This window comes from Nematostella vectensis, chromosome 14 (assembly GCF_932526225.1).
Source record: "Nematostella vectensis chromosome 14, jaNemVect1.1, whole genome shotgun sequence".
NCBI lineage: Eukaryota > Metazoa > Cnidaria > Anthozoa > Actiniaria > Edwardsiidae > Nematostella > Nematostella vectensis.
In genome coordinates this window covers 2,896,417-2,910,315 of record NC_064047.1, presented here as the reverse complement: position 1 = coordinate 2,910,315, position 13,899 = coordinate 2,896,417, and the positions used below count along the sequence as shown (strand labels likewise).

Genomic DNA, 13,899 nt, shown 5'->3' with positions numbered 1-13,899 from the left:
TCCATAACCGGAAGTGGAGGCTTAGAACTCTCGTGATTATATAAAAAGCGCGGGAAGCTAATCGACCAATCACAGTTCTCGTTCTATAGGCGACACGCTTCAGAGGCCCACTAATGTCATAACATTTCCTTTGTAAAGCACGTACTAGCAGTAACTATGTTCGCCGGCAAAAACAGAAGTTCCAGCTCTGCGGCTTTTGTTTTCAAGTTTTAAAACTCTTAAGGAGAAATAAGCGGAAGGTATGTCGCCATAATAAGCTGATAGACTTAAAACATTTCCTTTTAGGAAAATCGTTGCACATTTCCTTTCCGTCGCACGATATTCGCGTTTCATATCGTGGTATTTACGTCTGCGCTGATACCACTGATTTTGAGATCATTGAACTTTGATTGCCGATGTCTAGTATGCTGACTGAAGTTGTCACAGGTAGTTTTTGTCGGTAGATTTGCCGCTAAAACTTTGAACTAGTCAATTAGAACAAAGTGACCCCACGTGTCTACCGAAATTTACTTAATTGACAAAATTCGCACTCACACGTTCAAATCTGCTAAACAATAATCGCTGTGAAATCGAATACACGCGAAGCGTCGGGAATTTGGTGATTCATCGGAATGCGTGGAGCGCGCCGTGATTGGCCCGGGGCCCGAGGGGGCGGGGGTAGGGGTTAAATCCCGGTACGTGATTGGCTAATTCCCGTGTACTTCCTTAACGCAACAAGCCAGCCGCGCATACATGTCAGATTTGAAGGGGAGTGGTTTGGCGAAAGTTTTTATTCTATTTCACTATCCGGTTGTACAGCAAGCAAGCCACACACTAGTTCGTGGCTCATCGCAGTCTTGTGGTTTCACGTTATAGAGAGATGACCACGACAGAAAACCAAGGAACCCGTAAAATTAAGGGGGAGCGTTCGCTCGTCGAAGCGCTTGCAGAATACCCCGGCGAACTCGTAAAGACGGATTCTCCGAATTTTGTGTGCAGTGTCTTACCATCACATTGGAGATGCAACAAAACATTACCGGTGGCGTTCAAAGTTGTATCACTCGGGGATATACCAGACGGGGTTATAGTATCTATTGCTGCCGGGAATGACGAGAATTTTGCAGCGGAGCTGCGTAATGCCACTGCAGTTATGAAGAATCAAGTCGCGCGGTTTAACGACCTCCGATTTGTTGGACGGAGCGGACGAGGTAGAGTTTTATTTTTTTATTCCATTCCAGCACGCTTCGTTGTGTTTATCTTAAAACGGAAGCGATGCATAAACTATGGAGGGCTCCGGCTGTTAAACTTGTCATAATCGTCACCTTTCATCCGGAACTACTAAATAATTGTGCTTCTAAATACTCCATATTCTGAAATACACCTGTGCGTTTTTTTTTAGGAAAAACTTTTTCGCTGACGATAACGGTAAAAACCGAGCCACCACAAGTCGCTACATACTGCCGAGCGATAAAAGTTACCGTCGATGGACCTCGAGAACCGAGAAGTAAGTTGTTCCAATCTTGGGTTTATGGGCATTTAGTGCAAGAATTGTGGTTTCACCCCTATACGACCTTGCAACATTTAGAAATACTAATAACCCATTTTCGCCATTTATATTCTATTGTAATTAATTCCTCGGCGTCTTCAATTTAAAATCTCTTTAGAAATTTTTACGTTTATTTCCCCTGTTGTAAAAAATCTATTTCCGGTGAATTGTGTGAAAGGTTATTCTGATTTAGTTGATTTGATTTAAGAAAATAATGGAGTCTGTGGTTATTTATTTTGTTGTTCATTGCGGTGAAAAATATGTTCTGATGTGTGTATGGGGACCTGTCTATATATTTCGCCAAAGTGACTTTAGCAAATGCCGAAACTATAAGCTGATAAAAATTTGTGGGTTTACTTTCTTCCCGCAATATTTAAAGGTGCTGTGAAGCTGTTTGTATTCGTAAACTTTCAGACCTGAACCGCAAATAAACATTCACCAATGTTTGGATAAATAAAATACAAGATCTCCCTCCGGCCTTGTAAAGCCACGCACAAGAGCGCGCGTATAGGAGATATGCGCTAAAGTAATTAATGTTTAAACACCAATTAATGATTTATTCTTCTCTTTGCGGCTATTGGTTGTTATGATAATTGGCCGTATTATGTATCGTATTCGGGATGATTTACAATATCTTACAGGTGGAATTGACAGGTGAATCGCATATTCCTTCACTGTGCACATCAGCTGCGCGACGAACCTTTCCGCACACATTTGTTAATTTAATAGCATTTCCTACTTAATTATTGTCAATCAGCTTCATAAAATACACAATGGCGCGCAAAGATGGAGAATCTAAGGATTTTAATTTCTATCATAAGGCTTTGCGTTTTCCATAAATTGTAAGCAAAGCGCAATTGTTGCAATGTGTTATCAATGTTTTACGCAAATATTGTCCAATTTTTATAAGTCTTGGGTATATTCTTTCAAACACGTTATTCTGTTGATGTTTTCCATAATTAGTTCTTTCTTTATCTGATACAGTTTCTTATGGGCAAGTTCAATTTTTTCCTCGGGTCTTGTCATAAATTGAATTAGTTCGCTAATTAAGTTGGGTCTTTTTAATTGAAATAAGTGAATTTGATTGGACGTAAATCTAAACTACTGCTTTGTTATATGTACTATTCTTGATGGGGTTTCACGACCTAAATACAGTTTCATTAACATAATTTCGAGAAGTTTAAAATCAAAAAGAAATTCCTACATCCTTTAATTTTGTTCCTTCTAATCCCTAATCCTTTTTTACTGAGTAATTTTTTTTTCCGTTAAAGTTTAGTATAGTAACATCTTTATTTTTATCATTTTAAATATTGTAACTTTTGCCAGCAAAAGTTTCCTTTATCGGACAATCTCTTTTGCTATATATATTACAAAAATTGCCAAAATGCGGTACTTGTGTTTTTTTTATTCAACCAACTCAGTCTCTGTTGAATTATACCGGAGCATAACACTATAATTAACTTTACAGCTATGCTGGAATTTCTCTTCTTAATTTTTCATGATTTTTAAAATAATATACATAGTAAAATTTGTATGCGACGATGAAGGAAAAGCTGGTATGGAAAACCTAAATAAAACCAAGTGTTCTTTCTATTTCGGCGTGAACATGTGGCTCGTATATCCCCAATTCATCAATGTGTCTGTGGTCAATGAGGGGAAGATTTTAAGTAAAATGGAGAGGTTTTGCTACAAGTAACCACATTCTATCAAATTGTGTTGAACCCTCTTTTGCCATCGTTCCCCCTTGTCTACCAATGTTTCCCTCTTTGACCACAAAGCACCGACAGCCCTTCCAGACTGGTGAAACCATCATTTAACTTTTCAAAGTGGGGTATTGCTATTCTAAGCATGGTTAAAATCAAACCACTGATGCCTGTGTATAGAAATCCTATCCGATCTGGGCTACCTCAGACCAGAAGTGTTCGCGAAGTGTTTAGAATCTAATGAAATCTAAAATGATCAAGTTAAAAGTTGGCCAAATGTCACCAAAATTGTCTCCTCAAGAAAATTAAATAAAATACGCTATTTCATTTTTTGGGAATTTGGAGTTTTGCTTGGCGCCAGCTGCCCCTCCTTATTTTGTTTCAGTAAAAATATCAAAGGTATTAGGAGAAATGTCATGAACCTTTAAGATCGAAATCTCGGGTATTTCGGGATTGGAAATAAATTTGGAAACGTTGACAGAAATGAGAAAATTCAAGAAATTTTTGGATATTATTAGAAACAACGAAAATTGCTGATTTCCTTTAACAGGCGATCTTGTTATTGAAAAAAAAAAATGATACGCAAATGCGGATGAACGGTTTATTCTTAAAAGAAAGAAATATTGATAAGTTCAGAAAAAAAAGAGATGAAGCTTTTATCAAATGCGGGCATTTTATCTAGTCGAATGCAAAAGGAATGAGTCCACCATGGAAATCTTCAATGCCAAGCTAAAATGCATGATAATTATAATTAAATACATGTAGCTTTGTCTTTTGAACAAATTTTCTTTATTAAATTCCCATATTGGAAGTTCAATACCTATAGAAATACTTTTTAAAACAGGTTATTTTAGTCAAGATTTGAGATTGCTTTAGCGCGCGCGAGAGTCCATCTTCGTAACAGCTTGCGCCTTGCGACACGAAAATGTAATTTGTAAATGGAGTGTCTAAAATTATTCATAGAAACTTGAGTGGAATTTCTCATATGTGTAACCCCTGTCATGCCTAGATAAATATGATCTTTAACGTATCCTTTTCGTTTCACTTAAAAGACAAATGGAAATTCCGATGCACGCAAACTAGGTCTTCGCCGCTAAACTCTTTGACGCAAACGCTTTTGATAAACAGATAAACTAACCACTCCCGAGAACTATATCTTATTCGAATCCCTTAAAGTCATAAACCAAACAACATGAGACCCCAAAACACAGACTTTCAAGCTAATTTATCACTGTTCTATCAACCCTTCGAGGAGTGATCACTAAATTGCGGGTTTTTTGACCAAAAAGTATAAGATTTTGGTCTGGACTGCACGCTGACATGGGAGGAAAGTCACAGATGCCTATCTATCCCAAAACCAAGAAATGTAAAATTAATAGTATTTTACAAACCAAGTTCAGTCAAACGGAAACGTCCACAGCGTCTTTGTAGCCATTTATCCTGTTATAAGGGTTCTTTAAAAAATCATACTGGTTCCAATAAAATTTATTTATCTTTTTGTCCTTATAGGACGTATTACTGTTTCTCGTCTATTTTCTAGCGGTTTCGAAATAATGTTAATTTTAGACCACGCATTGTTATTTAGTCATAAAATAGTTGTGGTTTCTTTACTGGTAGCAGCCAGACTTGGGTAAAAACATAACAAAAATATCTCTATTTCAATTTTTTGTAGGCTAAAGTTTCTATGTGCTGCGCTTAGGCTGTGAAAGCAGGGTTTGATTTTCTTCAGCGCGATATTTGCTTGTCTTCTAGAGTTGAAATATTTATGCTGTTTATACAATTTAAACTTTGCAAGCTCCAAAATCAAAACTTGTAACTATTCAAACACTTTTTGCAAATACAAGCAGATGTCGGGTACCCGCTCTGTACTTCAAAACAAAAGCGACATGGTGAATACTTGTTCATTCCATTACAGTAAAAACAATCATTTAATCAGTTTAGGGGATCCTTGACCACTCTTTCGAGTGTGTTTTGGTGTGTTTCCCAAGTGATTTGTGTGCGTTTTCTTGGCGAAAACACTGCTATTGCGTCTTATTCGGTTTGAGATAAGAGAACGCAAGTTTCAGTGATAGCTGAATGAATTAAGTCGCATTGATGAGGCAAGCCCGTTTGCAGCTGGTTTCTTGAGTTGTGTGATATTGATGCAATGGTCATATGCGGTACCTCTGACTTAAGATTTCGCTGATAAAACAGTATCTGTCGAAATGGCAAGGGCTACACATAAAAATGCAACGATTCAAATAGTTATAATGTTTATAACAAAATAAATAGGGATAATAAAACACTTTGGAGTGAGCGCTTTATTCTGCTAGTTGAATGGTGAGCTGTTTCCGTTTACAAGCTCGTGGAAATACCAAATAGTTTCACACTAAGTTTCAGATCGTTAACAAGCCTCGCTTATCTTGTCACTGTTTTCCCATTTGTTTTTTCGCCACTCGCCGAAAGAGAATACGAAATGACCACTTTGGGAGGTAGCTAATCAAAGAAACTAGTTAGACTAATTAAGGTCAATAATTGAATTTTAAAAAGTAGATGAGTTATTATAGTCATATAAATGCACTGTTATACTGACAATAATGTCGAAATCATGTTAAAATGATTTTTGGGTAAATTTTATTTTCTAGCGATTCATTCGTGCGCTACGCCATAACGCTGAACGAAATACCAGAAATTCGCGGTCTTAGTTGTACGTGTCAAATCTTCGCCTGCATTGCGCCGTATTTCCGATTACTCTTTCCGTTACACTTCCATGAATATAAAAAAAACATCACAGAGGAATTGTTTAAGTCTAGTCTGGTCCTATTTTGTTGCTTCCTTTTGCTTTGATAACGAACGCTTTGTGTGTGACTCGTTCGAGTCGTAACCATTTTACTTTGGAGGGAGCGCGAGTTCGGTCAGATTTCGTCGAGTTTATTGAATAAAAAATTATGGTATCGATGGTGAACCAAATTTTCCACGAATATACCGAGCGCTAAACAGAACCACAAACCAGAGGCCAAGTGGCATGACTGAGCTATAACACAAAAGTATATTGTGGCAAACTCAATTATATTTCTTGGTTTTTGCCATTGTGTTTAGGGGTGAAGCAATCTTGTATCGCGGGATAGAGTTTCACATAACTTTCCACACTACTAAACCGCGGCATCGGTAAAACTCTTGCCTAATCCGTACACAAAATACCACGATGTGTTGTATATAGGTGTAAGAGTCTCCTTTACCGTTTTAAAGTCACTTTGGGGCCATAGCCATCGGCTATTGCGGTCATATTTTATCATCGCACTAAACAACAAAGCCGTGAAGACGGCCAGAAAGATGGCCGCTAATGCGAGTTTCACTGCTTACTTATTTCAACCGCAGTATATTTGAAGCGAGTTTAAGTCCGTTACCGGTCAAATGTATGACCGAACGAATCTTAAAAGCAAACAACTGTCTTTTCCAATAAAACTTGACTGAACGCTCGCGAGCATTTATTTACTTCTTTCGAAAAAAATACTACTATTTCTTTCTTCCCAAGCATACTTCCTCTATGGTTTATTGTTCATTGTTTAACGAGGCAAACAGACGACCCTATCCTATTCCTATCACTGCTTGAGTGTTGCCTTCCTGTCGTCTCGATAAGTTCCGTTTTTGCGCCCATTCTGACACTGGTCTTTCAAAGCTTTATTCGCTTCCAGCATTGTTTCGTTCTTTTTCACTGCTCGATGGATAGAAAGGTTTGAAACTCTTAGGGAAATACCCCCTTCCTTGGTCAATATCCAGGTATTTACTGTAAATTTATTTTTCCTCGGTGAAAATTCGATTCCAGTTCGATCTCAAACTACTATTATAGTTCATTTTTCTGTAATAGCCATATTGCTTCATATATTGCCTTTATAACTTTGATAAATAATTTTAAAACCATTGTATTTTAAAGACTAAAGATATAAAGATTTTGGGCAGTGGAAAAACTCTCTCTGAATATGGGTTTGCATTTTGAACATTTTAATGTTTACAGGTTACGAATTATTAAAATTGGTAGTTGATATTACATAACTTTAATTATAATTTTAACTGTGAGATAGACCTTTTCTTTAAAACTTGCCCTTCCTATGCTTTTTTTCTTGTCGTTCTCGGTAATGGTTATGCTATTTGATCAAAATGTTTGTTGTTCAAACTCTGAGATAAATCAAAATTGGTTCTTTCCTTCCCAATGTGTGATACACGGCCAATGTAGCTGACTTTGGACTTTCTATTTTTTTAGGGCACAGAACACGATCAGACGAGAGAGATCCGAACCACCCCTTTGATCAGTTCTTCCCAGATCGTATCTCAGACATAGGGCTGGATGGATTCCGCAGTAGAATGCGAGACCCTACGTTCCCGCCATTTGCAGAATTACACCCGAACCCCCTACAGCCAAACAAACTAACGCCCGATGGAACTTCAGCTTTCAGTCCGTTAGCAGGTAAAGACTCACCACACTTTGCACTCTTGACTTCACATTCCTTTACATGAATTTTCATTGTACATAACCTGGTTAATGTCTATTCCCCTCCATTATAAGAAAATAGTTTCTCGCCCTAGATACGTTCCCTACTCTTATTTTCCCTGCTTGCCTAAAAAGGTTTTTTTCTTTGAAAGCGTTATTTCATTGAAACCATTTTTCGAAATTTCCCAGTTCATAAATTGACTGAAGTACTTGAAATACTCTCTCTATTGCAAATATATGTTGAATCAGTCGTTTCTCGCTACATGTAATCATGTCACACTCTTGAAAGCGCAAGCTTTTGTAGGAATTTTTCACGTATTACTCGAAGTAGTCTCCAATACTCGAAATTTTATAAAGACTTTTACTTCGACGTTATTATAATGCCATAATACATTTTACCCCTACTTAAAGCTAATCTATTATTTCTTTTACTGAATTACTCGAAGCAGATACATGAAAACGTAGCTTTGACAAAATATTGCAGCATTATACATTTTTATTTGCGCTCACTGCTTAATTAAAATAAGCACTTTTTGGTTTTAGTTCTTTAATACTTTAACTTGGTTTCCCATGCTCTTTCTTGTATTTGTTGATAATCGCCATCTTTTCGTGATTTATATATCTTTCTTCGAAATCTTATGTGTTAAAGCATTGCTTTAATCCAATTTTCAGCCAGTCCAAAATTTTTCTTTCACTTGTCGCTAGTATTGAAACCAATTATTTTGAATGCTTTCTAAGAATTGGATAGTTTTCTCGTATGAAGTAAAAGTTATGCTTGAATTTGGGCTTCATTTAGAGGGGCAATATAATTTGTCAAAATTAATTTATCTGTCGTTTTTATTACAATGCAAAATTAAGGATCTTGTGCAGTTTAGCCCAGGAGACTGAGAGCCAACTTCTCATTATTACAATCTACCTCACAGCAGATGGCCACCTCAGTTTATTTTCATATAATAATCATAAACCAGCTTTTAGAGAACTAATTGCTTTTGATGATAAGTCAATTACTTCTGTGTCAAAGTTTTGTTTGGTAACATTTTGAATTTTGGGAACGCGTACGTACTGGTATATTTTAGTGTGTTTATGTTTTCTCTAAAAACGACGCGCTTTTTTTTTTGCTAATGGCGCGTCGATTTTGCGCATGAAAAACTGACTCCCATTTTCACTTCAGATCACAAATAGCTTGCATAGGGAGATGTAAATCGATATACTTCATGTAAAACTATCTGTTATAGGTATTGTGAAATCTTATGAATGCACTCCTTGCATGCGGCATGCATTAGATTGAAATCAAATCTTTCTCATTGCATCATTTACTGAAACACTATCAGAATCACTTAGCGAAATAGAGGCAAACAATAGGCCTTGGAGTGGTCACCAAATGCAATCCAGAAGATTGCTTCACTACCACTGCTTCGCTTCAAATTACCCTCCCGTAGAATTTCAGTTTCATTCGGTACATTGTGTAATTGATGATTTAAGTGATTTTGAGCGGCTTGTCCGCTCAGAATTGGCAGTGGTTTTCCTGTCAAACATTCTCTTTGTTTTAGCAATGTTTCATATCTGTGGCCCATCTAGAACGAGACATAATAGTTTTTACAGTAACAATATATGATATCTTTCAGCTCTCAGCGCTGTCCGCTTTGGCATTACTTTTGAACATCTTGAAATTTCGATATTAAAGTCTAAACGCTATAGTCAACATACCGCGACTGAAGTCTTGAAACGTTGAAAACGCGAATAAGATTAAACTGATTTCTGTCAAGTTTCACTCATTTTGCCAAATGTCTTGTACTCATTCTTTACCTTTAAATAGAGGCTCCATGCTTCAACTTTCTTGGATGAAAGCCATTATTCACGACGCCTCACACGAATCAGCGAAAATGTTGGAAAGAAGGCGCCGTCTCTTTGAATACAAAAACATTCACATCGTTGCGCATTCCACTCTACCGTATTGATTTTCCCTCCCCTTGCATTCTCGTCTCCTTTACAGCAATCTCATCGACCTTCCCTTAAGCAAGTCCTAACCGAACTGAGCCAAATTGACTCCGGAAACTCGCCTATATATTCATTTTAGCGAGGAAATTGTGGTGAACGATTTGGTAGGCCACTATGGACTTACTCATAAGGAATCTGGTTAGCCGAGTGTTGCAGTGAGCCTTTGTGGGACACATTCATGGAAGCCCGGTGGTTGTGTATGCTTCTATTAGGGTTTTTGTTAATCGTTTGGTATCTCGGCTAAAACCAGAAAACCTCGTTGTAACCAGACTCAATTTACAGGCAAAAAATTTATCAATTGTATTTCAGCTACAAGGTTGGTTTGGGAATGGCGCATTTCGTGTAATAGCGTTTCGCTTAGCTAAGCAAGTCCCATGCGTTTACTTATATACGAAAAGTTTCTTGTATCATTCAAGTACAGTGCATTTGGAGATTGCCTTTTACTGTAGTCATCGGAAATTAAAAAGCACAAATAGAGAGACAAACCCTTTGTGCTTTCAGAGGTCTATCAAATTTTGCAAAAATAATATGAGTGAAAAGAGGAGAGTGTTTATAAATGTTTGCGCAATTGGGAGGCATGCTTTTAAATGTATGAAGTATTCGCTATAAAGAATGTCAGTATAATTGCGTCTATTTTTCAAAGGAAATTCAAAGTATTGCCCCACCTTGCTGTCAAGAGAGACATTTTTAACATGTTTGGCATCATTTACGGGCTGCGGAATCTTGGTTTAAAAAATTCATATCTACGTGTTGATGCTTCATATCCTAGACCTTTTATACGCGCGCGTGACACACGGCGAAAAATTAAACTCTGCAAGGGATAGGAATCCCGCCTCTACGTGGGAATAAATAAGTTACATAGAAAGGAAAACACGACGAAACAGTACAGGGACGCCGATTCTCTCTACGCCTCCGTTTGCGTGGTGTTATCATCTTCACACGTACAACAACATCCATTCACCCATCCTTGATAACCCAGTTCTTATAGAATTGCAGACTCGTCACTTTTGAGTTGATTTTATCGAACATGGGACTAGACACCGCATAATATTTTTTCACTTTAGACGAAATTTTGAGGTGCGCAGATACAGCGCGGGAGAGGTTAAAAATTCACAACCACACGATATACAACTATTTATAAGTGTGGAAATCTGTATCGTAACCAGCAGTGCTTTATGGATCTCAAATAAACGAGAAGACGATTCTAGGTTTGAAATATTAAAAAATTATTGTCCCTCTAAACATAATAACTCAGTATAAGATTCGTAACACGAATAACAGGAAATGGATTATCAGACAGAAAGGAAGGTTCTCGAAAAATACTTTTTATAACAAACGAAACAGCAACAAAAATCTCAATTTGCTATTTCGATATTCTATTGGTATAAGCTAATAAGGTACTCTTCTTTAATGATAGAATTTTTTACAGATCCCAACCAAATGCGCCCACCATCGTCCTGGGGGTTCCATGGCTTCCCAGGATTCATTGGGTCAAGTCTCTCACCTCACCCCCAACCTGACGTATCCGTCAGCTTCGCCGCGCTGCCTCTCCAGCCAACCGCCCTTCAACCCCCAAAGCCCCAAACCGTCAACCTACAAAACACAACGTCGAACATGCCGGTTCTACCGCACGTTTACCCCGACGCGAGATTCCAAAGCATGCCGGGACAGTTCCAGTTCCGCTCCACTACGGGCGCCTCGACCACAGGAACCCCAGCTCTCTCGACCTCGTCTAATTACAACTCCATGTCACTAGGTCCAATGGACCCCTCCCACGGTATGATGTCAAACGCGTGCCAACAAATCGGTGCTAACCCCATGAATAATGGAATGATGAATGGGCAATTTATGAACGGCATTAATACGACGGTACAGAACGGCGTTAATAATAACCTGACGTACAGATCGCAGCCTTATATGCCGCAGGGAAATAAGGGTAATATGCCGCAGACCACGTATCAAGGGTCCGGGGTGGGACCGGTTAACGGACTAACCGCCATGTCATTCCCGATGACCCGTTCCCCGGTATTACCGATGATGTCACAGAGTCCTATGTGCGCGCCTCAGATGGCGCAAGGATTAAACTCCTTCACTGGATTTCCAACTCCTCCTCGATCCGACGACCAGGGAATGGTTGGAATGAAACAGGAACCACCGGAGGGGGTTAACCACCAAGGATTGGAACTGGACCATAACCACAACGGTGGCACTGACGTTCTAAGTGAAAGGAACGGTAGAACGACCCCCAAGGGTGTGTGGAGACCGTATTAGATCTATTAGCTCAAGTAACGATATACATTTATATATATATAAAAAGAAATTCGCGTCATAGCTTTACAAGATCAAATACCAACTAGCCATTAATCTACACTTTTGTCACATGATACCACGTGGTTAAATGGTAGTCACGTGATGCAATGTACTAAAAAGGTATTATTGTATCACGTGCTACCTCGTTCCATGTCTGAGACGGATACGGATGTACATTTCCACAACTCCGCCGATTGTAAACGTGGACGTTTTTTTGCTGTCTTTATTACAACGATATATATACATTGTGCGAAAGAAAAGACGTGGCAAAAATTCAATGCTATGATTTACAAAATAATAGTACACAAAATCTGTTTTCAAAAAAAGTGAGGGCAGGTAACATGACAGCGCGCAAAAAACTTTAATGGCTGGCTGGTATTTCTATACACAACTTCTATAAAACTTCAAGTAGCTTTCAAAACCTCAATTTTCTATCGAAACTACATAACCATACATTAAATTCTAGGCATGGGTAAATTGCCCAATGTTGCCGGTTGATGTTTTAGCAACTGATAACACTTCCTTATATGGTAACTGAGACTTCCTTATGTGGTAATCAAGTCTTCCTTTTATGGTAACTAGTACTTCCATATATGGTCAACGAGACGCAGGAATTACTTAAAGACCGCGGAAATAGCGCAAAGTAAAGTTTATGTAAAAAGTTTATTTATTGCTCACCCCACGCCTTCCTTGTCGAGGTATTCAAGGTGACATTAAAACAGTTATATGCTAGCTTAGTTACTCAGATATACGTTATTTAAAGTTTGGAGATTATTTTATTGGAGCTGGACATGGTTCGGCTTACATGCATGCACGGTATGTAAAAAAGAACACATTTTTTTGCAATCTTTTTCTGTTTGTTGTGTTTATTTTGCGGGAGCAGAATTGGTCGATTTCACGACTTAGCTCACACATGCTTAAATGGCTAAATTTCCACGAAATGTAACAGTATAAACTTCATAAATATTTATTTATCCAAATTTTCTGTGCAAAAAAGGCATTTTATGCGCAGTTTATTTTTTCGTGTATATAGGTAGTGATATATATTACAAACTTATTTTGATTTATTTTTTCGGTTTCTTTATTTTGCAAGACTAGCTATAATTAAACTTCTGTAATGTAGATCTTGCAGACTTAAAAGACAAACATTGTCACTATTTTGTATAGAGTATAATCATAATATAAACAGACTCTGGTAAAGCTACTAACTCAGACTTGTCTACATCATTGACATCTGAAAAAAAATCCATAAAATAGACGACACCCAACTATTTGTCACACATTAGCAACGTATAACACACTTAGTATTGCTTTTAAATGGCTCCCTAAACAATGTGCGTCATTATACTAAGGTGTAAACCGAGATTTAAGATCTTGTTGTCATCTAAACTGCTGGACAGTTAAAAGGAGTTAAAAATATGTTGATTAAAAATGTAGCAAACAGTTACGAAATTGAGTTATCGTGAGAGAAAATCCTGTTAAATTAGAGGATAAAATAGTGATAAGTTAACTTCCTATAAATCAGCATAAAATGTATAAATCTAAAAGTTTTAATAAAGTTTATGATTCCCTGTTGTAAAGAAGATACCTAGGCAGTCAAACGATCAGACCGCCAATAAAGCGAAACGAGCGAAAACCGAAAGCGTAACGAGCGAAAACCGAAAGCGCAACGAACGAAACAAGAATTGAAGCCTGGTGAAAAGGCGTGGCCAGAATTTGCATTGACAGGGGGTAAGGGTGGGGGTTCTTTAGTGTTCGAATGTGGTCTTGAATTCGCCCCCAGAGCCTATTTGCTATAGTTCTGCTTTTGGCATCGCTCCTCCGAAATAAGACACGCTCGCGCGGATATAAGACACGCTCGCGCGGATATAAGACACGCTCGCGCAAAAAATAAG

At 38.0% G+C, this 13,899-nt stretch overlaps 1 protein-coding gene across 3 annotated transcripts; it reads left to right on the top strand.

Annotated features, from left to right (window-relative positions):
• Positions 1–57: 57 nt before the first annotated feature.
• On the top strand, positions 58–13,580 carry LOC5504767 (runt-related transcription factor 3). Of its 3 annotated transcripts, XM_001625588.3 has the most exons (5): positions 58–239; positions 856–1,187; positions 1,379–1,483; positions 7,469–7,672; positions 11,112–13,580. In XM_001625588.3, exons 2-5 carry the CDS (start codon positions 860–862, stop codon positions 11,963–11,965), a joined length of 1,491 nt encoding a protein of 496 aa, XP_001625638.2. In that variant the 5' UTR covers positions 58–239; positions 856–859; the 3' UTR covers positions 11,966–13,580. The 3 variants fall into 3 exon arrangements, with proteins under 3 accessions (XP_001625638.2, XP_032228993.1, XP_032228994.1); XM_032373102.2 differs by lacking the exon at positions 58–239 and having other exon boundaries at positions 331–1,187; XM_032373103.2 differs by lacking the exon at positions 58–239 and having other exon boundaries at positions 339–1,187; positions 11,124–13,580.
• The last annotated feature ends 319 nt before the right edge of the window (positions 13,581–13,899 follow it).

Coding starts and splice junctions, on each gene's coding strand:
- LOC5504767 (XM_001625588.3), top strand. CDS start 860: ATGACCACGACAGAAAACCAAGGAACCCGTAAAATTAAGGGGGAGCGT. Junction 1,188..1,378: donor TGTTGGACGGAGCGGACGAG/GTAGAGTTTTAT, acceptor GTTTTTTTTTAG/GAAAAACTTTTTCGCTGACG. Junction 1,484..7,468: donor TGGACCTCGAGAACCGAGAA/GTAAGTTGTTCC, acceptor CTATTTTTTTAG/GGCACAGAACACGATCAGAC.